At 41.9% G+C, this 26,954-nt stretch overlaps 1 protein-coding gene across 1 annotated transcript in view; it reads right to left on the minus strand.

Moving 5' to 3' along the window:
• GLMN (glomulin, FKBP associated protein) overlaps positions 1-26,954 on the minus strand; it is an 83,776-nt gene that overhangs the window by 26,989 nt on the left and 29,833 nt on the right. Inside the window, exons 7-14 of the mRNA XM_038745117.1 lie at positions 25,558-25,745; positions 21,259-21,312; positions 17,237-17,267; positions 16,881-16,970; positions 11,303-11,344; positions 11,140-11,213; positions 5,891-5,975; positions 2,486-2,595 (exon numbers count right to left, since the gene is read on the minus strand). Of these exons, the coding sequence (XP_038601045.1) occupies positions 2,486-2,595; positions 5,891-5,975; positions 11,140-11,213; positions 11,303-11,344; positions 16,881-16,970; positions 17,237-17,267; positions 21,259-21,312; positions 25,558-25,745 (674 nt within the window). The remainder of the gene's footprint in view (positions 1-2,485; positions 2,596-5,890; positions 5,976-11,139; positions 11,214-11,302; positions 11,345-16,880; positions 16,971-17,236; positions 17,268-21,258; positions 21,313-25,557; positions 25,746-26,954) is intronic.

Genomic DNA, 26,954 nt, shown 5'->3' on the forward strand with positions numbered 1-26,954 from the left:
CTTCCTCTAGACACAGCGCCGTACTAACCACTTTGGAAGTAATATTTAATAAGTGTTTACTGTGTGCAAGAGGACTGTACTGGGAAAGAATACGTGAGTGCAAATTAGCTACGGTCCCTCCCTGTCCTTCAAGGGGCTTGCAATCTAAAACTATAAAGGGGGTGAGGAGACTAACCAATAGAATAAATCTATTCTATTTATTTTATTTTGTTAATATGTTTTGTTTTGTTGTCTGTCTCCCCCTTCTAGACTGTGAGCCCACTGTTGGGTAGGGACCGTCTCTATATGTTGCCAATTTGGACTTCCCAAGCGCTTAGTACAGTGCTCTGCACACATTAAGCGCTCAATAAATACGATTGCTTGATTGATTGACTGGCAACAGAGAAATGAGGAGAGATAACAGTGTCAAACCGAAGCAGAGTGGCTCAGTGGAATGAGCATATACCTGAGAGTCAGAGGATCGGGTTATAATCCCAGCTCTGCCAATTTTCTACCGTGAGACCTTGGGTAAGTCACTTCACCTCTCAGTGCCTCGCTCACCTCATCTGTAAAATGGGGATGAAATCCTCCTCCTTCTGACACTGCCTTTGTGAGACAGGGACTGTGTCTGACCTGATTAACTTGTATCCACCCAGTGATGATGATGACGAGAAGCAGCGTGGCTCAGTGGAAAGAGCCCGGGCTTTGGAGTCAGAGGTCACGGGTTCAAATTCCGCCTCTGCGCCTTGTCAGCTGTGTGACTTTGGGCGGGTCGCTTCACTTCTCTGGGCTTCAGTTCCCTCATTTGGAAAATGGGGGTGAAGACTGTGAGCCCCCCGTGGGACAACCTGATCACCTCGTAACCTCCCCAGCGCTTAGAACAGTGCTTGGCACATAGTAAGCGCTTAAGAAATGCCATTATTCATTCATTCATGATGGTGGTATTTGTTAAGTGCTTACTATGTGCCAAGCACTGTTCTAAGCGCTGGGGCAGATACAAAATTATCAGGGTGTCCCATGTGGGGCTCACAGTCTTAATCCCCATTTTACAGATGACATAACAATAAGTGGTTTATGTCATTTACAGGTGACATAACTGAGGCCCAGTGAAGTAGATACAAGTGGATACAAGAAACAAATGCCATTATTATTATTATTTTATATTATTATTATAGCAGAAGCAGCATGGCTCAGTGGAAAGAGCACGGGCTTTGGAGTCAGAGGTCATGGGTTCGAATCCCGGCTCCGCCACATGTCTGCTGTGTGACCTTGGGCAAGTCACTTAACTTCTCTGAGCCTCAGTTACCTCATCTGTAAAATGGGGATTAAGACTGTGAGCCCCACGTGGGACAACCTGATCACTTTGTATCCCCCCAAGCGCTTAGAACAGTGCTTTGCACATAGTAAGCGCTTAACAAATGCCAACATTATTATTATTATTATTTGGCTGGACACAGTCCCTGTGCTCAGGACAGTGCTTGACATACAGTAAGCACTTAACAAATACCACAAAAAAAAAAAACCCAAATAAAACACTTGGGGAACGAGCCCGAGCTTGGAAGTCAGAGGTCATGGGTTCTAATCCCGGCTCCACAACTCGTCAGCTGTGTGACTTTGGGTGAGTCACTTCCCTGGGCCTCAGTTATGTCATCTGTAAAACGGGGATTAAGACTGGGAGCCCCACATGGGACAACCTGATAATTGTGTATCTGCCCCAGCGCTTAGAACAGTGCTTGGCACATAGTAAGCGCTTAACAAATACCATCATCATCATCATATGTTACCAACTTGTACTTCCCAAGCGCTTAGTACAGTGCTCTGCACACAGTAAGCGCTCAATAAATACGATTGATGATGATGATGATCATGAAGATAAAGGAGTAAAATATGATTGAACATATTTTATTTTGTGTATTTGTGAAGCACTTAGGAGCATTATTTAGAATTCTGTTGTATCGTACTCTGCCGAGAAACTCTGCACAGGGTAAGTGCTCAATAAAGACCACTGAATGAATGAAAAAGCAATCTTAAATCAATGATCAAAGAAAATATTTGTGTTAATCGTAAATTCCAAAGAAACCCGGCTGTTCAGATTTCCCAGACTGAGCCCCTTCCTTCCTCTCCCCCTCGTCCCCCTCTCCATCCCCCCCATCTTACCTCCTTCCCTTCCCCACAGCACCTGCATATATGTATATATATTTGTACATATTTATTACTCTATTTATTTATTTATTTATTTTACTTGTACATATCTGTTCTATTTATTTTATTTTGTTAGTATGTTTGGTTTTGTTCTCTGTCTTCCCCTTTTAGACTGTGAGCCCACTGTTGGGTAGGGACTGTCTCTATATGCTGCCAATTTGTACTTCCCAAGTGCTTAATACAGTGCTCTGCACATAGTAAGCGCTCAATAAATACGATTGATGATGATGATGATTTCAGACGCGCGCGTCTCACTTCCAATTACGAATGGCCTCCGTCTGAACTCCGACTTTCATCACCTCACCTGTCGGAGTTTTGGAGTAGGTCTGTCTCAGCCCCTTCGGGAAGCAGGAGCACTAAATCGAGAAGCGAAATCAACTGTGGCCCCGTAAACCACTTATTGTCCTGTGCGCTCTGAAAAGCCAAATGAAAACATGATTAAAGCGGAAAAATGCCACCACAATACCTTGAAGCTGTCTTATCGTGCCAACTGTGCCACATAACGCTTCCAAAACACAAGAAAGATCTTAATGGGAAGGGACTGTCTCTATATGTTGCCAACTTGTACTTCCCAAGCGCTTAGTACCGTGCTCTGCACACAGTAAGCGCTCAATACGATTGATTGATTGATTGGAAAAAGACGGGATGTTAGAAACGACCAACTATTCATTCATTCATTCATTCAATCGTATTGGGTAGGGACTGTCTCTATATGTTGCCAACTTGTACTTCCCAAGCGCTTAGTACAGTGCTCTGCACACAGTAAGCGCTCAATAAATACGATTGATGATGATGATGATGATTCAATCGTATTTACTGAGCGCTTACTGTGTGCAGAGCACTGGACTAAGCGCTTGGGAAGTCCAAGTCGGCAACCCCTAGAGACGGTCCCTACCCAACAGTGGGCTCACAGTCTAGAAGGGGGAGACAGACAACAAAACAAAACATATTCACAAAATAAAATAAATAAATAGAATAGGAACAAGTAAAATAAATAAAATAACTGCGTGACTTTGGGCAAGTCACTTCACTTCTCTGTGCCTCAGTTGCCTCATCTGTAAAATAAATAAATAACTATGCCACGAGTGTCATTCATTCATTCAATCGTATTTATTGAGCGCTTACTGTGTGCAGAGCACTGGACTAAGCGCTTGGGAAGTCCAAGTCGGCAACAACTAGAGACGGTCCCTACCCAACAGCGGGCTCACAGTCTAGAAGGGGGAGACAGACGACAAAACAAAACATATTCACAAAATGAAATACATAAATAGAATAGGTACAAGTAAAATAAATAAAATAACTGCGTGACTTTGGGCAAGTCACTTCACTTCTCTGTGCCTCGGTTACCTCATCTGTAAAATAAATAAATAACTATGCCACGAGCGTCATTCATTCAATCGTATTTATTGAGCGTTTACTGTGTGCAGAGCACTGGACTAAGCGCTTGGGAAGTCCAAGTTGGCAACATCTAGAGATGGTACCTACCCAACAGTGGACTCACAGTCTAGAAGGGGGAGACAGACAACAAAACAAAACATATTCACAAAATAAAATAAATAGAATAGGTACAAGTAAAATAAAATAACTGCGTGACTTTGCACAAGTCACTTCACTTCTCTGTGCCTCGGTTACCTCATCTGTAAAATAAATAAATAACTATGCCACGAGTGTCATTCATTCATTCATTCACTCGTATTTATTGAGCGCTTACTGTGTGCAGAGCACTGGACTAAGCACTTGGGAAGTACAAGTTGGCAACCTATAGAGACGGTCCCTACCCAACAGCGGGCTCACAGTCTAGAAGGGGGAGACAGACAACAAAACAAAACATATTCACAAAATAAAATAAATAAATAGAATAGGTACAAGTAAAATAAATAAAATAACTGCGTGACTTTGGGCAAGTCACTTCACTTCTCTGTGCCTCGGTTACCTCATCTGTAAAATAAATAAATAACTATGCCACGAGCGTCATTCATTCAATCGTATTTATTGAGCGTTTACTGTGTGCAGAGCACTGGACTAAGCGCTTGGGAAGTCCAAGTTGGCAACAGATAGAGACGGTCCCTACCCAGCAGTGGGATCACAGTCAAGAAGTCCAACTTGTACTTCCCAAGCGCTTAGTCCAGTGCTCTGCACACAGTAAGCGCTCAATAAATACGATTGATTGATAGAAGGAGGAATAAGAAGGGGGATTAGAGCGTCGTAAGAAGTGTGATTTTTTTTTTCTACATCTACATCTTCTGTTCAAAACGCCTTGCGCTATACATGGGGCTTCTGGTCCTCTTACTGAATTTGCCCTGGATAATGTACTGAAGCCCCAAATGTTACTATACTACCCACCCCCTTTTAAAGCCGTAAAAACACTCCTTTTATAACCCCAAACAGCCCAAGGAATAGGAGAACAGCGAGCTTACTGAATTTCTAGACAGGGAAGTGGAATGCATTCTCAACAAACTACACCTAATTAACGATGCTGGGGTAATAATAATAATAATGGCATTTATTAAGCACTTAATATCATCATCAATCGTATTTATTGAGCGCTTACTGCGTGCAGAGCACTGTACTAAGCGCTTGGGAAGTACAAATTGGCAACATATAGACACAGTCCCTACCCAACAGTGGGCTCACAGTCTAAAAGACTTAATATGTGCCAAGTACTGTACTAAGCGCTAGGGTCGACACAAGCTAGGAGAAGCAGCGTGGCTCAGTGGAAAGAGCCCGGGTTTTGGAGTCAGAGGTCACGGGTTCAAATCCCGGCTCTGCCAACTGTCAGCTGTGTGACTTTGGGCAAGTCACTTCACTTCTCTGGGCCTCAGTTACCTCATCTGTAAAACGTGGATTAAGACTGTGAGCTCCCCGTGGGACAACCTGATCACCTTGTAACCTCCGCAGCGCTTAGAACAGTGCTTTGCACATAGTAAGTGCTTAATAAATGCCATTAAAAAAAAAAGCTAATCAGGTTGGTATCCGTGCCTGTCCCATATGGTGCTCACAGTCTAGCTACGAAGGAGTCAGATTTAATCCCCATATAACAGATGAGAAAACTGAGGTACAGGGAAGTTGGGAGACTTAATGGTATTTCATTCATTCATTCAATCACATTTATGGAGCGCTTACTGTGTGCAGAGCACTGTTCTAAGCGCTGGGGAAGTGCAAGTTGGCAACATAATAATGTTAATAATGGTATTTGTTAAGCGCTTACTATGTGCAAAACACTGTTCTAAGCACTGGGGGATACAAGGTGATCAGGTTGTCCCACGGTGGGGGGGTGTCACAGTCTTAATCCCCATTTTCCAGATGAGGGAACTGAGGCACAGAGAAGTTAAGTGGCTTGCCCAAGGTCACGCAGCTGACAAGTGGCAAAGCTGGGATTAGAACCCAGGTCCTCTGACTCTTAGGCCTCTGCTCTTTCTCACTAGGCCACGCTGTGCAAAAGCGCCATGTCAAATTGTACTTCTGGGTTGAAAATCTTACGGTAAGGTGATGTCATGCAGCAAATCATACTTTCACACATTTTTTTTTGGAGTGCTGTTCCAGTAATGGACTCCCAAAATTATTCCGAGATGACACGGAGGCTCGTAAACATAACTAAAATCATAAATCCAAAGGAGGAAACCAATCCCATTACCGCATTTCAAAACCGTTAGTAACGCCCGACCGAACGCAGTGAGGTGGTCGTAACTTCCATCGGCCGCGTCCTTACCTTTAATGATTCATCGATTTGATTTTTAATATTCTGAATCACATAGCCTTCCACACCGGAGTGGCTACTTGTCTTCAGCAAACACCTCAAAAGCAAAATCACAACACATCAGAAGACGTTCCTAACTGCATTTACAGTTAGCCGAAAAACCAAGGTTTCCAAATACGCCCGAGATGTTTTATTTTTTAAAAAAATCCTTGCCCCGGAAGGCTCTTGGAAGCCTCTGGCTCAATCCCTGCCCGATATTCGAATCCCGGCTCCGCCACGTGTCTGCTGTGTGACCTTGGGCAAGTCACTTAACTTCTCTGAGCCTCGGTTACCTCATCTGTAAAATGGGGATTAAGACTGTAAGCCCCACGTGGGACAACCTGATCACTTTGTGCCCCCCCCCCAGCGTTTAGAACAGTGCTTTGCACATAGTAAGTGCTTAACAAATGCCAACATTATTATTATTATTATTATTCAGGAAAGATGGTTTGCTACTTTTCTTATAGAGCTCCAGATATAGAGTCTCCGCAATCTTCCTCAGTAAAATCAATCATTAGTATTTACTGAGTGCTTTTTTTGTGCAGAGTCGCTGAATTGAGGGCTTCTAGTGTTTTATCACTGTGACAATCAAGAAATTAATCTGTACCAGTAAACTATCACCTGCCTTAATTAACGCCCATTTTATTTTGCCTATTTTCCCTGAACAAAGAGGACAAGTGATCAACTTCCTCCTCTTAGAAAACTTTCTATATTTAAAGTTACCCTTGGCCTTCAAGGTCTCTCTTCCCCAGATTAAACATCCCCAATCCCTCTTTTTTAATGATATTAGTTAAGCGCTTACTACGTGCAAGGCACTCTCCTAAGTGCTGGGGTAGATACAAGGTAATCAGTTTGGACACAGTCCCCCACAGGGCTCGCAATCTTAATCCCCATTTTACAGATGAGGCAACTGAGGCACAGAGAAGTAACTTGCCCAAGGTGACACACCAGGCGTATGGCGGAGCTGGGATTCGAACCCAGGTCTTTCTGCTCCCAGACCCTTGCTCTATCCACTATTATTATTATTTGTTAAGCACTTACTATGAGACTGTGAGCCCACTGTTGGGTAGGGACTGTCTCTATTTGTTGCCAACTTGTACTTCCCAAGCGCTTAGTACAGTGCTCTGCACACAGTAAGCGCTCAATAAATATGATTGATTGATTATGTGTGAAGCACTGTTCTAAGCGCTGGAGGGGCTACAAGGTGATCAGGCTGTCCCACGGGGGGCTCAGAGAAGCAGCATGGCTCAGTGGGAAGAGCGTGAGCTTTGGAGTCAGAGGTCACGGGTTCAAATCCCGGCTCCGCCACTTGTCAGCTGTGTGACTTTGGGCAAGTCACTTCACTTCTCTGGGCCTCAGTTCCCTCATCTATAAAATGGGGATTAAGACTGTGAACCCCCCCATGGGACAACCTGATCACCTTGTAACCTCCCCAGCGCTTAGAACAGTGCTTTGCACATAGTAAGCGCTTAAGAAATGCCATTATTATTATCCCCATTTTCCAGATGAGGGAACTGAGGCCTAGAGAAGTGAAGTGACTTGCCCGAAGTCACCCAGCTGACAAGTGGCGGAGCCGGGATTAGAACCCATGACCTCGGACTCCCAAGCCCGGGCTCTTTCCACTGAGCCACGCTGCTTCACTAGGCCAGGCTGCTTCCATTCCTGACCTGTGCAATTAATAAAAAATGATGCGCCTACTGCCAACTGATCAATTAATCAATGGTATTTACTAAGTGCATATTAGGTGCAGAGCACTGTAGTGAGCACTTGGGATGATACAATTCAACACAGTTGGTAGGTACATTCCCTGCCCACAACGAGCTAACAGTCTCGAATCTAGAGAAGCAGCGTGGCTCAGTGGCAAAGAGCCCGGGCTTTGGAGTCAGAGGTCACGGGTTCAAATCCCGGCTCCGCCAATTGTCAGCTGGGTGACTTTGGGCAAGTCACTTCACTTCTCTGTGCCTCGGTTACCTCGTCTGGAAAATGGGGATTAGGACTGTGAGCCCCCCGTGGGACAACCTGATCACCTTGTAGCCTCCCCAGCGCTTAGAACAGTGCTTTGCACATAGTAAGCGCTTAATAAATGCCATTAAAAAAAAAAGGCAGTCTAGAGCGGGAGACAGACATTACCAGAAATAAATGGTTTGTGGAGATAGAGTCTCCCCAGACTGAGCCCCCTCCTTCGTCTCCCCCTCCCCATCCCCCCCGCCTTACCTCCTTCCCCTCCCCACAGCACCTGTATAGATGTATATATGTATTTATTACTCTATTTATTTATTTTATTTGTACATATTTATTCTATTTTGTTCTGTTAATATGTTTGGTTTTGTTGTCTGTCTCCCCCTTCTAGACTGTGAGCCCGCTGCTGGGTAGGGACCGTCTCTAGATGTTGCCAACTTGTCCTTCCCAAGCGCTTAGTACAGTGCTCTGCACACAGTAAGCGCTCAATAAATACGACTGAATGAATGAATGGAGCTATACATAAGTTCTGAGTTGCGGGGGGGATATCAAATACCCAAAGAGTAGGGATCCAAGTGCAAATAAAGATAATAAAGTCATCTGCAACTCTTCTCCTCGGTACTGCTGCATAACTCTTGTTTTCAACTTATTATAAATGACAAATAAATAATAAATAATAATGAACAAATTTATTTATTTGACTTGGACATATCTATTCTATTTATTTTATTTTGTTAATATGTTTTGTTTCGTTGTCTGTCTCCCCCTTCTAGACTGTGAGCCCGCTGTTGGGTAGGGACCGTCTCTAAATGTTGCCAACTTGTCCTTCCCAAGCGCTTAGTACAGTGCTCTGCACACAGTAAGCGCTCAATAAATACGACTGAATGAATGAATGGAGCTATACATAAGTTCTGAGTTGGGGAGGCGGATACCAAATACCCAAAGAGTAGGGATCCAAGTGCAATTGAAGATAATAAAGTCACCTGCAACTCTTCACCTCGTTACTGCTGTATAACTATTGTTTTCAACTTATTATAAATAATAAAAAAATAATAAATAATAATAAACAAATTTATTTATTTTACTTGTACATATCTATTCTATTTTTTTTATTTTGTGAATATGTTTGGTTTTGTTGTCTGTCTCCCCCTTCTAGACTGTGAGCCTGCTGTTGGGTAGGGACTGTCTCTAGATGTTGCCAACTTATCCTTCCTGAGCGCTTAGTACAGTGCTCTGCACACAGTAAGCGCTCAATAAATACGACTGAATGAATGAATGGAGCTATACATAAGTTCTGAGTTGGGGGGGGATGATACCAAATACCCAAAGAGTAGGGATCCAAGTGCAATTGAAGATAATAAAGTCATCTGCAACTCTTCACCTCGGTACTGCTGTATAACTATCGTTTTCAACTTATTATAAATAATAAATAATCATAAATAAATTTATTTATTTTACTTGTACATATCTATTCTATTTATTTTATTTTGTTAATATGTTTGGTTTTGTTGTCTGTCTCCCCCTTCTAGACTGTGAGCCTGCTGTTGGGTAGGGACCGACTCTAGATGTTGCCAACTTGTCCTTCCCAAGCGCTTAGTACAGTGCTCTGCACACAGTAAGCGCTCAATAAATACGACTGAATGAATGAATGGAGCTACATAAGTTCTGAGTTGGGGGGGGGGGATACCAAATACCCAAAGAGTAGGGATCCAAGTGCAATTGAAGATAATAAAGTCATCTGCAACTCTTCACCTCGGTACTGCTGTATAACTATCGTTTTCAACTTATTATAAATAGTAAATAATCATAAATAAATTTATTTATTTTACTTGTACATATCTATTCTATTTATTTTATTTTGTTAATATGCTTGGTTTTGTTGTCTGTCTCCCCCTCCTAGACTGTGAGCCTGCTGTTGGGTAGGGACCGACTCTAGATGTTGCCAACTTGTCCTTCCCAAGCGCTTAGTACAGTGCTCTGCACACAGTAAGCGCTCAATAAATACAACTGAATGAAAGAATGGAGCTATACATAAGTTCTGAGTTGGGGCGGGGGGGGATACCAAATACCCAAAGAGTAGGAATCCAAGTGCAATTGAAGATAATAAAGTCATCTGCAACTCTTCACCTCGGTACTGCTGTATAACTATCGTTTTCAACTTATTATAAATAATAAATAATCATAAATAAATTTATTTATTTTACTTGTACATATCTATTCTATTTATTTTATTTTGTTAATATGCTTGGTTTTGTTGTCTGTCTCCCCCTTCTAGACGGTGAGCCTGCTGTTGGGTAGGGACCGTCTCTAGATGTTGCCAACTTGTCCTTCCTGAGCGCTTAGTACAGCGCTCTGCACACAGTAAGCGCTCAATAAATACGACTGAATGAATGAATGGAGCTATATACATAAGTTCTGAGTTGGGGAGGCGGATACCAAATACCCAAAGAGTAGGGATCCAAGTGCAATTGAAGATAATAAAGTCACCTGCAACTCTTCACCTCGTTACTGCTGTATAACTATTGTTTTCAACTTCTTATAAATAATAAATAATAAATAATAATAAACAAATTTATTTATTTTACTTGTACATATCTATTCTATTTTTTTTATTTTGTGAATATGTTTGGTTTTGTTGTCTGTCTCCCCCTTCTAGACTGTGAGCCCGCTGTTGGGTAGGGACCGTCTCTAGATGTTGCCAACTTGTCCTTCCCGAGCGCTTAGTACAGTGCTTTGCACACAGTAAGCGCTCAATAAATACGACAGAATGAATGAATGGAGCTATATACATAAGTTCTGAGTTGGGGAGGCGGATACCAAATACCCACAGAGTAGGGATACAAGTGCAATTGAAGATAATAAGTCACCTGCAACTCTTCACCTCGTTACTGCTGTATAACTATTGTTTTCAACTTAATATAAATAATCAATAAATAATAAATAATCATAAACAAATTTATTTATTTTACTTGTACATATCTATTCTATTTTTTTTATTTTGTGAATATGTTTGGTTTTGTTGTCTGTCTCCCCCTTCTAGACTGCGAGCCCGCTGTTGGGTAGGGACCGTCTCTGTATGTTGCCAACTTGGACTTCCCAAGCTCTGCACACAGTAAGTGCTCAATAAATACGATTGATTGATTGATTAATTGATTGATTCAACTTCAAGAAAAGCATGACACAGTACTATCTCCCACAGGACACAGACTCAAAATTTCAATCGACAATTAATTTACAACAAATGGCCGCGCTTGGCTGCCTACCTAAATAATATATATTTGCCTCTTGAATCCAACTTGTCTATGTACAGCTGGAGCACCTTCAAACTCTTTTTTCTCTGAAACAAATCAGACGTAACATTGTTACACGAGAAGAAAAGACTATTATAGTTAAGTGATGTATTTTACGCTCGACGCATTTACATACCAGAGATTCAACAGGGCAGAGGGTCATAACTTTCACCAAGTCCTAAAAATAATCACAGCAAAGTAAATTAGACCAAGAGCAACGTACTTTAAACCTTCACGCTATTGACAGTAATTCATTCATTCATTCAATGGTATTTATTGAGCGCTTACTGTGTGCACAGCACTGTACTAAGCGCTTGGGAAGGACAAGTTGGCAACATATAGAGACGGTCCCTACCCAACAGTGGGCTCACGGTCTAGAAGATAGTAATCAAAGTCAAGAAATATTAGTACTGAAATGGCATTCGTTTGAAGGCATCTATCCTTAGCCCATATATAAAGAAGTAGGTATTACATGGAGTTCATAATAGTAACTGTATTTTTGTTATTGTCGCTATTATTATTATTATTATTATTAATATTACTCACAATTTATAGTAAAAATTATTACTCACGCTTTATCTACTAAGCCATGCCTAAAGGCTGCTTTATTAATAATAATAATAATAATGTTGGCACCTGTTAAGCGCTTACTATGTGCAAAGCACTGTTCTAAGCGCTTGGGGGTATACAAAGTGATCAGGTTGTCCCACGTGGGGCTCACAGTCTGAATCCCCATTTTACAGATGAGGGAACTGAGGCTCAGAGAAGTGAAGTGACTTGCCCAAGGTCACACAGCAGACATGTGGCGGAGCTGGGATTCAAACCCATGACCTCTGACTCCAAAGCCTGTGCTCTTTTCCCCGAGCCACACTGCTTCTAGTCGTGATAATAATGATAATAATAATAATAATAATAATAATAATAATAATGGCACTTGTTAAGCGCTATGTGCAAAGCACTGTTCTAAGCGCTGGGGGGATACAAGGTGATCAGGTTGTCCCATGTGGGGCTCACAGTCATAATCCCCATTTTACAGATGAGGTAACTGAGGCTCAGAGAAGTTAAGTGACTTGCCCAAGGTCACACAGCAGACAGGTGGCAGAGCCGGGATTCGAACCCATGACCTCTGACTCCAAAGCCCGTGCTCTTCCCATTGAGCCATGCTGCTTCTGATGCGCAAATAATAATAATATAATAATTATAATAATATAATATATAATAATACATTACATATTATATATTACACATATATTATTATTTACATATTATAATATATTATTATATAATTATAAAATAATAATAATAATAATTACGGTACTTATGGTATGGTACTTAGAGAAGCAGCGTGGCTCGGTGGAAAGAGCCCGGGCTTTGGAGTCAGAGGTCATGGGTTCAAATCCCCGCTCCGCCAACTGTCAGCTGTGTGACTTTGGGCAAGTCACTTCACTTCTCTGGGCCTCAGTTACCTCATCTGTAAAATGGGGATGAAGACTGTGAGCCCCACCGTGGGACACCCTGATCACCTTGTAACCTCCCCAGTGCTTAGAGCAGTGCTTTGCACGTAGTAAGCGCTTAACAAATACCATCATTATTATTATTATTATTAATAAAGCAGCCTTTAGGCGTGGCTTAGTAGATAAAGCATGAGTCTGGGCGTCAGAAGGACCTGGTTTCTAGTCCCGACACGGCCATCTGTCTGCTGTGCGACTTTGGGCACGTTCACGTGGTTCAGGGGAAAGAGCCCGGGCTTGGGAGTCAGAGGACGCGGGTTCTAATCCCGGCTCCGCCACTTGTCTGCTGATCTTGGGCAAGTCACTTCACTGCTCTGGGCCTCAGTTCCCTCATCTGGAAAATGGGGATTAAAGACAGTGTGAGCCCCACGTGGGACAACCTCATCACCTTGAATCTACCCCAGCGTTTAGAACACATAGTAAGCACTTAACAAATACCAACATTATTATTATTACTTCCCAAGCGCTTAGTACAGTGCTCTGCACACAGCAAGTGCTCAATAAATACGATTGAATGAATGAATGAATGATTATTCTTCTCTGGATCTCAGTCCCCTCACCTTTAAAATGGGGTTTAAGACTGTGAGCCCCATGTGGGACAGGGACTGTGTCCAACCTGATTACCTTGTATTCACTCGTTCAATCGTATTTATTGAGCGCTTATTGTGTGCAGAGCACTGTACTAAGCGCTTGGGAAGTACAACAGCGTGGCTCAGTGGAAAGAGCCCGGGCTTTGGAGTCAGAGGTCATGGGTTCAAATCCAGGCCCCACCAATTGTCGGCTGTGTGACTTAGGGCAAGTCACTTCACTTCCCAGCGCTTAGAACAGTGCTTTGCACATAGTAAGCGCTTAATAAATGCCATTATTATTATTAATAATAAATGCCGTCATTTTTTTTCTCTGTGCCTCAGTTACCTCATCTGTAAAATGGAGATTAAGACTGTGAGCCCCCCGTGGGACAACCCGATCTCCTCGCAATCTCCCCAGCGCTTAGAACAGTGCTTTGCACATAGTAAGCGCTTAATGCCATCATTTTTTTTTCTCTATGCCTCAGTTACCTCATCTGTAAAATGGGGATTAAGACTGTGAGCCCCCCGTGGGACAACCCGATCTCCTCGTAATCTCCCCAGGGTTTAGAACAGTGCTTTGCACATAGTAAGCGCTTAATGCCATCATTTTTTTTTCTCTGTGCCTCAGTTACCCCATCTGTAAAATGGGGATTAAGACTGTGAGCCCCCCGTGGGACAACCCGATCTCCTCGTAATCTCCCCAGCGCTTAGAACAGTGCTTTGCACATATTAAGCGCTTAATGCCATCATTTTTTTCCTCTGTGCCTCAGTTACCTCATCTGTAAAATGGGGATTAGGACTGTGAGCCCCCCGTGGGACAACCCGATCTCCTCGTAATCTCCCCAGGGCTTAGAACAGTGCTTTGCACATAGTAAGCGCTTAATAAATGCCATTATTATTATTATTATTATTATTATTACAAGTTGGTAACATACAGAGACGGTCCCTACCCAACAACGGGCTCACGGTCTAACTACCCCAGTGCCTAGAAGAATGCCTGGCATCTAGTAAGCGCTTAACAAATACCATAAAAAAAAAATACAATTGATTGATTGACTGACTGGAGGGAGATTACTGCAAGTGGGCTGCGTGCATGAACTGACCGGTCTTGCTCCTTCCCCTCCCCACAGCACCTGTACATATGTATATATGTTTGTACATATTTATTACTCTATTTACTTATTTTACTTGTACCTATTTATTCAATTTATTTTATTTTGTTAACATGTTTGGTTTTGTTCTCTGTCTCCCCCTTCTAGACTGTGAGCCCGCTGTTGGGTAGGGACCGCCTCTATATGTCGCCAACTTGTCCTTCCCGAGCGCTTAGTCCAGTGCTCTGCACACAGTAAGCGCTCAATAAATACGACTGAATGAATGAATGAACTTCTCTGAGCCTCAGTTCCCTCATCTGGAAAATGGGGATGAAGACTGTGAGCCCCACGTGGGACAAGCTGATCGCCTTGTATCCCCCCCGGTGCTTAGAACGGTGCTTTGCACATAGTAAGCGCTTAACAAATACCATTATTATTATTATTATTATTACTCCAACGCTTAGTTCAGTGCCTGACACATAATAATAATAATGATGGCATTTATTAAGCGCTTACTATGTGCAAAGCACTGTTCTAAGCTAAGTACACATAGTGAGTACTTAGATACCGTCGAAAAATAAAAACAAGGGGAGCGGATTGATATTTCACAGTATGGTTCTCCAAGATCCCCATCAGACAGCATTCATTCATTCATTCAATCGCATTTATTGAGCACTTACTGAGTGCAGAGCACTGTACTAAGCGCTTGGGAAGTCCAAGTTGGCAACATATAGAGACGGTCCCTACCCCACAGCGGGCTCACAGTCTAGAAGGGGACGAAACCTCTGCACAACGGGAGCCAAGGTGTGCAAGAAGCAAAAAGAAAGGAGGGAATCTTCCCCAGTCTAAAGGCTCCCGGACTGGGGGGGAAGGGGGAGAAATTCTATGACATGAAAGGTGAAAAAAAAGTGGAAAAAAACGAAAAAAAAAGTTTTTTTGAGAAAACTAGAGAAAAATTGGAATAAGCGAAAAAAATGGAAAATTTTCGTGTAGCCCATTTTTCTGGGGGCGGGGGAAATAATATGACGTGTAAGGTGAAAAAAAGTGGCAAAAACGAAAAAAATAGCTTTTTTGAGAAAACTTGAGAAAAATTGGAATAAGCAAAAAAATAATGGAAAATTTTCGTGTAGCCCATTTTTTTGGGGGGGGGGGATTATATGACATGTAAGGTGAAAAAAAAGTGGAAAAAAACGAAAAAAAGTTTTTTGAGAAAACTCAAGAAAAATTGGAATAAGCAAAAAAAAAAAAGGAAAATTTTCGTGTAGCCCATTTGCGGGGGGGTGGGGATTAGATGACATGTAAGGTGAAAAAAAAGTGGAAAAAAACGAAAAAAAAGTTTTTTTGAGAAAACTTGAGAAAAATTGGAATAAGCGAAAAAAAAAGGAAAATTTTCGTGTAGCCCATTTTGGTGTGTGTGGGGGGAAATTATATGACATGCAAGGTGAAAAAAAAGTGGAAAAAAACGAAAATATAAAGTTTTTTGAGAAAACGAGAAAAATTGGAATAAGCGAAAAAAAAAAGGAAAATTTTTGTGTAGCCCATTTTGGGGTGTGGGGGGGAATTATATGACATGTAAGGTGAAAAAAAGTGGAAAAAAATGAAAAAAAATTTTTTTGAGAAAACTTGAGAAAAATTGGAATAAGCAAAAAAAAAGGGAAAATTTTCATGTAGCCCATTTTGGGGGGGAGGAATTATATGACATGTAAGGTGAAAAAAACAGTGGAAAAAAATGAAAAAAAAAGTTTTTTTGAGAAAACGAGAAAAATTGGAATAAGCGAAAAAAAAAAAGGAAATTTTCGTGTGGCCCATTTGTGTGTGGGGGGAATTATATGACATGTAAGGTGAAAAAAAAGTGGAAAAAAATGAAAACAAAAGTTTTTTTGAGAAAACGAGAAAAATTGGAATAAGTGAAAAAAAACGGAAAATTTTCGTGTAGCCCATTTTTTTTGGGGGGGGGAAGTTATATGACATGTAAGGTGAAAAAAAGTGGAAAAATACGAAAAAAAATTTTTTTGAGAAAACTCGAGAAATATTGGAATAAGCGAAAAAAAAGAGGAAAATTTTCGTGTAGCCCATTTGGGGGTGGGGGGATTATATGACATGTAAGGTGAAAAAAAGTGGAAAAAAACGAAAAAAATTTTTTGAGAAAACTCGAGAAAAACTGGAATAAGCAAAAAAAAAGTGGAAAATTTTCGTGTAGCCAATTTTTTTTTTTGGGGGGGGTGGGAAATATGTATCTATATCCGTCAAGCATTAATATTTATTACCTCATTCTATAGAGTGCTCATCCTGAGGAGCTTGTGGGAACCTATACCAAATTTTGAATCCCCGAAACTGCCGGCAGGCGCGTCAGATGATCAACCACAGAGAAAAAAAGATCACAGCATAGCTACTGGGGGATAACAATTATAATAATGATGGTATTTAAGCGCTTACTATGTGGCAGGCACTGTACTATGCGTACATAAAACCTTAGGAGGAGCTAAAAAAAAAAAAGTCATAGGAACCTTGGGTGGTCAATTAAATTCGTTTACGTGTTTTACCTGAGGTACGGTGAGAAAACTCTTGATTTCCAGGTATTGGTGCAGCAGACGACCGTCTTCCAACCGAAGCAGGCTGCTCTCCAAAAGATCCTGCACATCGAAATATTCAAGCGCTTAGTACAGTGCTCTGCACACAGTAAGCGCTCAATAAATACGATTGATGATATACGGACATTTGGAGCCGCGGCTTTCCAAAAGGAAGGCTCGCTTGGTGACAAAATTCCGTATATAGGTTGCCAATTTGTACTTCCCAAGCGCTTAGTACAGTGCTCTGCACATAGTAAGCGCTCAATAAATACGATTGATGATGATGATATTCAAGTTTTAAAGCAAATCGAATTCGAAAGAAATCTTACCAATCCTTTTGAAGACACAGACTCTTCGGTCCTAGAAGTGAATACACGAAAAGTTTTCCACGTTAGTTTTATAAGCTACTTTGGAACGGTGCTTTGTACGGGAGATTTCAAGGATTTCAAGGAAGGGAGCCCTAACTACGATGCCGGAGAATCAATCAATCGTATTTATTGAGCGCTTACTGTGTGCAGAGCACTGTACTAAGCGCTTGGGAAGTACAAGTTGGCAACACATAGAGACAGTCCCTACCCAACAGTGGGCTCAGTCTAAAAAATCGTATTTATTGAGCGCTTACTGTGTGCAGAGCACTGTACTAAGCGCTTGGGAAGTACAAGTTGGCAACACATAGAGACAGTCCCTACCCAACAGTGGGCTCACAGTCTAAAAGAAGGTAAATGGCCATTTGAAAACAGCATTTTGGGATGGTTCAGCCTGATTCTCCCGTGCGAAAACGCCAAGATTGAAGCAGCGTGGCTCAGTGGAAAGAGCCCGGGCTTTGGGGTCAGAGGTCATGGGTTCAAATCCCGGCTCCGTCAATCGCCAGCTGTGTGACTTTGGGCAAGTCACTTGACGTCTCTGGGCCTCAGTTCCCTCATCTGTAAAATGCGGATGAAGACTGTGAGCCCCACGGGACAACCTCGCTGACCTTGTATCCCCCCCAGCCCTTAGAACAGTGTTTGGCACATAGTAAGCGCTTAACAAATACCATTATTATTATTATTGTTATTATCCACCCCAGCAACCTTTGAGAGACCCGCACAAACACGGAACAGAGAACTGAGGCGATGGAAACCCAAACAGATCAATCAATCGTATTTATTGAGCGCTTACTGTGTGCAGAGCACTGGACTAAGCGCTTGGGAAGTACAAGCTGGCAACATATAGAGACGGTCCCTACCCAACAGTGGGCGCACAGTCTAGAAGGGGGAGACAGAGAACAAAACCAAACATACTAACAAAATAAAATAAATAGAATAGATATGTACAAGTAAAATAAATAAATAAATAAATAAATAAATAGAGTAATAAATATGTACAAACATATATACATATATACAGGTGCTGTGGGGAAGGGAAGGAGGTAAGATGGGGGGATGGAGAGGGGGACGAGGGGGAGAGGAAGGAAGCAGTCAGGGAAGGCCTCCTGGAGGAGGTGAGCTCTCAGTAGGGCCTTGAAGGGAGGAAGAGAGATATGGGGCTGGGGGACACTTTCATTCACTCATTTCATCGTATTTACTGAGCGCTTACTGTGTGCAGAGCACTGTATCAACAGTATTTACCGAGCGCTTACTGTGGGCATAACTACCTATGTCTACCCAACGTTTAAAAAACCCTCTAGACTGTAAGTTCGTTGTGGGCAGGTGACATGTCTACCAATTCTGTTGTACTGTATCCTCCCAAGCGCTTAGTACAGCACTCTGCACAGAGTAAGCGCTCAGTAACTACCGATCAACTGACTGGGTCTTCCTCACTACTCTATCAATCAATCAATCGTATTTATTGAGCGCTTACTGTGTGCAAAGCACTGTACTAAGCGCTTGGGAAGTACAAGTTGGCAACATATAGAGACGGTCCCTATTCAACAGTGGGCTCACAGTCTAGAAGTCTACTCTACTGGTGGCAACGCTACTCTTCCGGCCTGTACTAGGATTTTAAAAAAAGCCCACTACACAGTGACACTATACTAAGCGCAACTCGGACCACGGGGCCTCAATAATGGCATTTTTTAAGTGCTTACTATCTGCAAAGCACTGTTCTAAGCGCTGTGGAGGTTACAAGGTGATCAGGTTGTCCCCCGGGGAGCTCCCAGTCTTAATCCCCATTTTACAGATGAGGTCACTAAGGCCCAGAGAAGTGAAATGACTTGCCCAAAGTCACACAGCTGACAGTTGGCAGAGCTGGGTTTGGAACCCATGACCTCTGACTCCAAAGCCCGGGCTCTTTCCACTGAGTCACGCTGCTTCTCTACCAATAAAAAACAGGGGTGGCTAATCAATCAATCAATCAATCAATCAAATTTATTGAGCGCTTACTGTGTGCAGAGCACTGTACTAAGCGCTTGGGAAGTACAAGTCGGCAACACATAGAGACGGTCCCTACCCAGCAGCGGGCTCACAGTCTAGAAGGGGGAGACAGACAACAAAACCAAACATACTAACAAAATAAAATAAATAGAATAGATATGTACAAGTAAGATAAATAAACAGAGTAATAAATATATACAAACATATATACATATATACAGGATATATATAATCCAATCGTCCAAGATTTTCCAGGGCACACCTGCTGTCCCCCACCCTCCCCTACCAAAAAATCAGCGAATAATTGGAGAGCTATTCCCAATACAAGGATGTTTGCTTTTTTCTGGGGTTTCTTCTCTCCTGTAAAAGGAGGATTGCAATCCTCACACCCTGAAGGTGACACGATGAGCGATCTCTCAGACATGAAGGGGGAGAATCTTGTCAATCAATCAATCAATCAATCAATCGTATTTATTGAGTGCTTACTGTGTGCGGAGCACTGGACTAAGCGCTTGGGAAGTACAAGTTGGCAAGATATAGAGACGGTCCCTACCCAACAGCGGGCTCACAGTCTAGAAGGGGGAGACAGACAACAAAACAAAACATACTAACAAAATAAAATAAATAGAATAGATAGGAACAGGTAAAATAAATAAATAAATGGAGTAATAAATCTGTACAAACATATATACATATATACACGTGCTCTGGGGAAGTGAAGGAGGTAAGACGGGGGGATGGAGGGGGGACGAGGGGGAGAGGAAGGAAGGGGCTCAGTCTGGGAAGGCCTTCTGGAGGAGGTGAGCTCTCAGTGTCCATATTTACTATTCTATTTATTTTGTTAATGATGCGCATTTGGCTTTAATTCCATTTGTTCTGACAACTTGACACCTGTCCGCCTGTTTGGTTTCGTTGTCTGTCTCCCCCCTTCTAGACTGTGAGCCCGTTGTTGGGCAGGGACCGTCTCTAGATGTTGCCAACTTGGACTTCCCAAGTGCTCAGTACAGTGCTTTGTACACAGTAAGCGCTCAATAAATACGACTGAATGAGTGAACGAGAATCTGGAAATCCTTTGTTCAAGAGATTTGCCATCAGAATACTTAATTTCTCTTCCTTGACTCCTAATGCTTAAAATCTATCGGACGAGACGAGGAAACGGTCAAATCACAATTTGACACAGGTTTGCTCTACCTCAAATTTAGTTACTGTAGTTCTGGAGCCATCTATTATATTCTACTTCTTTTATTTTGTTAGTATGTTTGGTTTTGTTCTCTGTCTCCCCCTTTTAGACTGTGAGCCCGCTGTTGGGTAGGGACTGTATATGTTGCCAACTTGTACTTCCCAAGTGCTTAGTACAGTGCTCTGCACACAGTAAGCGCTCAATAAATACGATCGATTGATTGATCGATCTTGCTGCCCAGGCTAAGCTCCCCTCTGCTCCCATCTCCCCTCCCCATAGCTCTGAATCACTCCCTTTGCTCTCCTCCCCCTCCCCGCCCCATAGCACTTGTGCATATATGTACTATTTATAATTAGAATTCTATTCACTTTTATTAACGATGTGTGTACTTCTATAATTTGGTTTATTTATAATAATGCTACTGATGCCTGTTTACTTGTTCTGATGTCCGTCTCCCCCCCTTCTAGACTGTGAGCCCGTTGTAGGCAGAGATGGTCTCTGTTGCTGAATTTGTACTTCCCAAGCGCTTAGTCCAGTGCTCTGCGCACAGTAAGCGCTCAATCATCATCATCATCAATCGTATTTACTGAGCGCTTACTATGTGCAGAGCACTGTACTAAGAGCTTGGGAAGTACAAATTGGCAACATATAGAGACAACAAATAGGATTGAATGAATGAATCACGGATGACCTCGGCCCCATAAATTAATTAACGGGGCAATAAAATTGCATTTTTTGGGGATCGTTTTACCACGGAAACCTTTCAGGCTTCTAAAGAGAAAGGAATGATAAGGTCCCTCACACGAAGGGGGACGCCTACCTTTTCAGAAGGACGTCGACGTGCGCCATATTGCATTGCAGAAGGTACAATGGACTAAAAGAGCAAAAACAAAATGTTTATTGATATATATCCTCCACACTGGCCCCCCGTGTCTCCGAATCCCCCCCAAAACTCCTCACGATTGGCTTCACGGCTTTCCGCCACCTGGCCTGACCTTACCCACCTGCTCTCTTCACCCGCTATTCCCCAAATCACATCCCAAGCCAACCTAGTTCCCGACTCTCCCGCGCCTCTTGAAGCCCACCCGCACCTCCAAGGCTCAAATCACGCTTTTTTAAAAATTCGTTCGATCGTATTTATTGAGCGCTTGCTGTGTGCGGAGCACACAGTATAGTATCAGTATTATGGTATTGCAATTATATATTATAATATATAATATAATACTATGCTGTGTGCTCTGCACACAGTAAGCGCTCAATAAATACGATTGAATATATGATATAATACTGTTATATTATAATTATATCATAGAATATCATCATATATAACATATTACAATATATTATATAGTCTATAACACACCCATTAAGTTTATTAATCAACATTGCATTAATTAATTACATAATATAAATATCACAATACAATGTATAAAATATAATATACCACATATAATATATTACAATGCATCATATATAAAAATAACACTATATTAATTAATTCTATTAATCGATATTATTTTAATTAATTATATGATTAACAGAAATATCATAATACAACATATTGTAATATAATATAAATATCATAGTATAATATATAAAATATAATATGCCACATATAATATATTATAATGCATCATATATAAAATATAACACTATATTAATTAATTGCATTCATCAATATTATATTAACTAATTATACGATTAACAGAAATATCACATATCGTAATATAATATAAACATCATAATATAATATATAAAATATAATAGACCACATATAATACATTATAATGTATCATATAGAAAATATAACACTATATTAATTAATTACATTAGTCAACACTATATTAATTAATTATATGATTAACAGAAATATCACAATATAATATATAAAATATAACATACAATTTACATAATATATTATAATGCATCATATACGATATTTAACACTATATTAATTATATCAATCAATATTATATTAATTAATTATATGATTAACAGAAACATCATAATATAATATATAGAAAATATAATAGACAATAGATATATAATATATTATAGAGCATCATACATAATGCATAACACCACATTAATTAGTTATATTAATCATTGCATTAATTAATATTATATTAATCAATTATATAATTAACATATTAATATTATATGATGAATAAAATATGGACTATAACATAATATATTATATTATATATAATATAGTAATTCAGTATCATAATTTATAGTATTGGTTATGCGCTTCCTAGGTGTTCTAAGTGCTATGGTAGGTTCAAGTGAATTAGGTGGGCCGGTCCCACACGAGGCTCACAGTCTAAGTGGGGGGCAGAACAGGGGAACTGAGGCACAGAGAAGTTCAGCGGCTTGCCCGAGGTCACACAGAAAACAACCAGCAGAGGCGGGATTAGAACTCAGGCCCTCTAGCTCCCAGGCACACGCTCTTTCCTCTAGGCCACGCGGCTTCTCACCCCCCTCTTCGTACTGGTCGTCTCCGCTCGACTTATTCAGCGGACCTCTTCCCCGTGCGCTGTTCTAGACGACCCACTCAAAGTCACAGAAGAAGCGGCGTGGCTTAGCGGAAAGAGCCCGGACTTGGGAGTCGGAGGTCACGGGTTCTAATCCCGCTTCTGCCCCTTGTCAGCTGTATTCATTAACAGAATGAATAGAAGAGTAAATATGGACAAGATTCTCCCCCTTCGTGTCTGGGAGATCGCTCGTCGCGTCACCTTCAGGGTGGGAGGATTGAGTCTCCGTTCCCGGTTATGGCCCGGAGCGGCATTGCAAATGAGTCTCTCCAGGGTGAGCACATCCGGGGTGAATTCCTAATTCTAATAGCAATAAAAATAGTAATAATTGTGGTATCTGTTAAGCGCTTACTACGTGCCGGGCCCTGTACTGAGCGCTGGGGTGGATACACCTCCTCCAGGAGGCCTTCCCAGACTGAGCCCCTTCCTTCCTCTCCCCCTCGTCCCCCTCTCCATCCCCCCCTTCTTACCTCCTTCCCTTCCCCACAGCACCTGTATATATGTATATATGTTTGTACATATTTATTACTCTATTTATTTTACTTGTACATATCTATTCTATTTGTTTTATTTTGTTAGTATGCTTGGTTTTGTTCTCTGTCTCCCCCTTTTAGACTGTGAGCCCACTGCTGGGTAGGGACTGTCTCTATGTGTTGCCAATTTGTACTTCCCAAGCGCTTAGTACAGTGCTCTGCACACAGTAAGCGCTCAATAAATACGATTGATTGATTGATTGATTGATTGCAATCTTCCTTTTACAGGAAAGAAGAAACCCCAGAAAGAAGAAAACATCCTTGTATTGGGAATAGCTCTCCAATTGGGACAACCTGATCACCTTGTGACCTCCCCAGCGCTCAGAACAGTGCTTTGCACATAGTAAGCGCTTAACAAATACCAACGTTATTATTATTATTATTAATTATTCGCTGATTTTACTTACTCTGGGCAAGTCACGTAACTTCTCTGTGCCTCGGTTACCTCATTTGTACTTTCCAAACGCTTAGTACACTGCTCTGCGCCTCGTAAGCGCTCAATCCCAGCTCCGCCAATTGTCAGCTGTGTGGCTTTGGGCAAGTCACTTCGCTTCTCTGGGCCTCAGTTCCCTCATCTGTAGAATGGGGATGAAGACTGTGAGCCCCCCGTGGGACAACCTGATCACCTTGTAACCTCCCCAGTGCTTAGAACAGTGCTTTGCACATAGTAAGCGCTTAATAAACGCCATCATTATTATGTGGAGCTCAGTCAATCATTCATTCATTCAATCGTGAAGACCGTGAGCCCCCCGTGGGACAACTCGATCTCCTTCTAACCTCCCCGGCGCTTAGAACAGTGCTTTGCACATAGTAAGTGCTTAATAAATGCCACTATTAATAAATACGACTGACTGAATGAATAGTAATAATAATAATAAGCATTTACTATGTGCCAGGCACTGATTTAAGCACTGGAGTGAATACAAGCAAATCGGGTTGGACACGGTCCCTGTCCCACACGCGGCTCACAGCCTTAACCCCCATTTTAAAGATGAGGTAACTGAGGCAGTTAAAGATAATAATAATGACGGTATTTGTTAAGTGCTTACTATGTGCAAAGCACGGTTCTAAGCGCTGGGGGATACGAGGTAATCAGGTTGCCCCACGTAGGGCTCACAATCTTAATCCCCATTTTACAAATGAGGTCACTGAGGCACAGAGGAGTTAAGCGACTTGCCCAAAGTCACACAGCTGCCAAATGGCGGAGCCAGGATTTGAACCCATGACCTCTGACTCCAAAGCCTGTGCCCCTTCCACCAAGCCACGCTGCTTCTCAATAAATACGACTGAATGAATAAATGACTAAGCAGCAAGGCCTAATTAGAGAGATCACAGGAATAAGAGTCGGGAGACCGGGGCTCAAATCCTGCTGTGTGGCCCTGGGAAAGTCACTTGACTTTTCCGGGCCTCGGTCTCCTCATCTGTAAAATGGGGATTAAATATCTGCTCTCCCTCCTTGGACTGTGTGACCCCTATGTGGGACAGGGACTGTGTCCTATCTACTTCTCCTGTCTCTACCTCAAAGCTTAGCATAGTATGGGTTCGAATCCCTCCGCCACATGTCTGCTGGTGTGACCTTGGGCAAGTCACGTAACTTCTCTGAGCCTCAGTTCCCTCATCTGTAAAATGGGGATGAAGGCTGTGAGCCCCACGTGGGACAACCTGATCACCTTGTATCCCCCCCAGCGCTTAGAACAGTGCTTTGCACATAGTAAGCGCTTAACAAATGCCATCATTATTATTATTATAGTATCTGGAAGACAGAAAGTGCTAATAAATACCGGTCGAGTACCTGTTACAGCAGTGAAGCGCTCAATAAATACGACTGATTGATTGATAAACATTAATGCAATAATAACTGTGGTTTTCATCCTGTGCTAACTCGGCATTAAAGTTAAAGTTCAGCACGCATTTTGGGTAGGGACCGTCTCTATATGTTGCCAACTTGGACTTCCCAAGCGCTTAGTCCAGTGCTCTGCACACAGTAAGCGCTCAATAAATACGATTGATTGATTGATCAAAAAAGAACATCCACCGGAAGAAAGGCCTTACCTCAAGACCATTGGAAACTGATCGATACCAAGGCTGTGCACGAAGACCAGATACGACAGTGAAGCCATGGAGTCCGCTAACTGCTTATCTTCCTCCTCCTCAAATTCCCGGCGATCCCAATTTCGGCTTCTCTTCCCATACTGAAAAAGCACTTTCGGGAGAGAGTCTCCGACTGCTAATAAAAAGCCCTAGAAAAGTAACAACGAACGCATCTCCAGCGCAACTGTTATACCAGAAATACAGAATTTATCCCGCGTGGTTATTTACGTTTTACGAGTCAGGGTTCTTACTACATCACGAATAGCTATATTTTTTTTGATAAATGAGGATTCGGTTTTCAAAATTATACTCTCCTGCCTTAAATAGATATTGTTTTTAATTTGCCAGTGCGCACAAGAGGAAAACACTCATAGCAATTAACCCTTATTTAGGTGACTTCAAATGCCCCCAAGAGTTTGAATTTCTGGTTTGGGATGTGAAATGCGCTAACGTAGTGATCCAGGGTGATGTGGCTTCCTTTGTACATATCTATTCTATTTATTTTATTTTGTTAATATGTTTTGTTTTGTTGTCTGTCTCCCCCTTCTAGACTGTGAGCCCGCTGTTGGGTAGGGATCGTCTCTAAGTGTTGCCAACTTGTACTACCCAAGCGCTTAGTACAGCGCTCTGCACACAGTAAGCGCTCAATAAATACGACTGATTGATTGATTGATTCCTTTGTCCTCTCTCAGAAGCTGAGGTAAAAATACAGCCATTAGGTTCCTAGGGATACTAAGTAATCTCATTGGAAGCGCTCAATAAATACGATTGATTGATTGATTGATTGATTTGAAATCTCGATCGCGCGGTTATACGAAACGTTTTTAGTGTAGAAGCAGCGTGGCTCAGTGGAAAGAGCGTGGGCTTGAGAGTCGGAGACCATGGGTTCGAATGCCGCCTCAGCCACTTGTCAGCTGGGTGACCCTGGGCAAGCTTCTCTGGGCCTCAGTTCCCTCACCTGTAAAATGGGGATTAAGACTGTGAGCCCAAGGTTGGGTAGGGACTGTCTCTATATGTTGCCAATTTGTACTTCCCAAGCGCTTAGTACAGTGCTCTGCACATAGTAAGCGCTCAATAAATACGATTGGTGATGATGATGAGCCCCCCTCCGTGGGACAACCTGATCACCTTGTATCCCCCCCAGCGCTTAGAACAGTGCTTCGCACATAGTAAATGCTTAACAGATACCATCATTAGTATTTTATTATTTATTAGTATTAGTTTATTATTTATTAGTATTTATTATTATTATTATTATTTAGGAGTTTCAAAGGAGGCAAGTAAAAGATTTCTCCATTTCGATCTGGGTCTTAATTTCCAGCCTGCCAATATTTCAACTTCGAAAGGGTTTCCCTGGA

The sequence above is a fragment of the Tachyglossus aculeatus genome, chromosome 4 (genome assembly GCF_015852505.1).
Source record: "Tachyglossus aculeatus isolate mTacAcu1 chromosome 4, mTacAcu1.pri, whole genome shotgun sequence".
Lineage (NCBI taxonomy): Eukaryota > Metazoa > Chordata > Mammalia > Monotremata > Tachyglossidae > Tachyglossus > Tachyglossus aculeatus.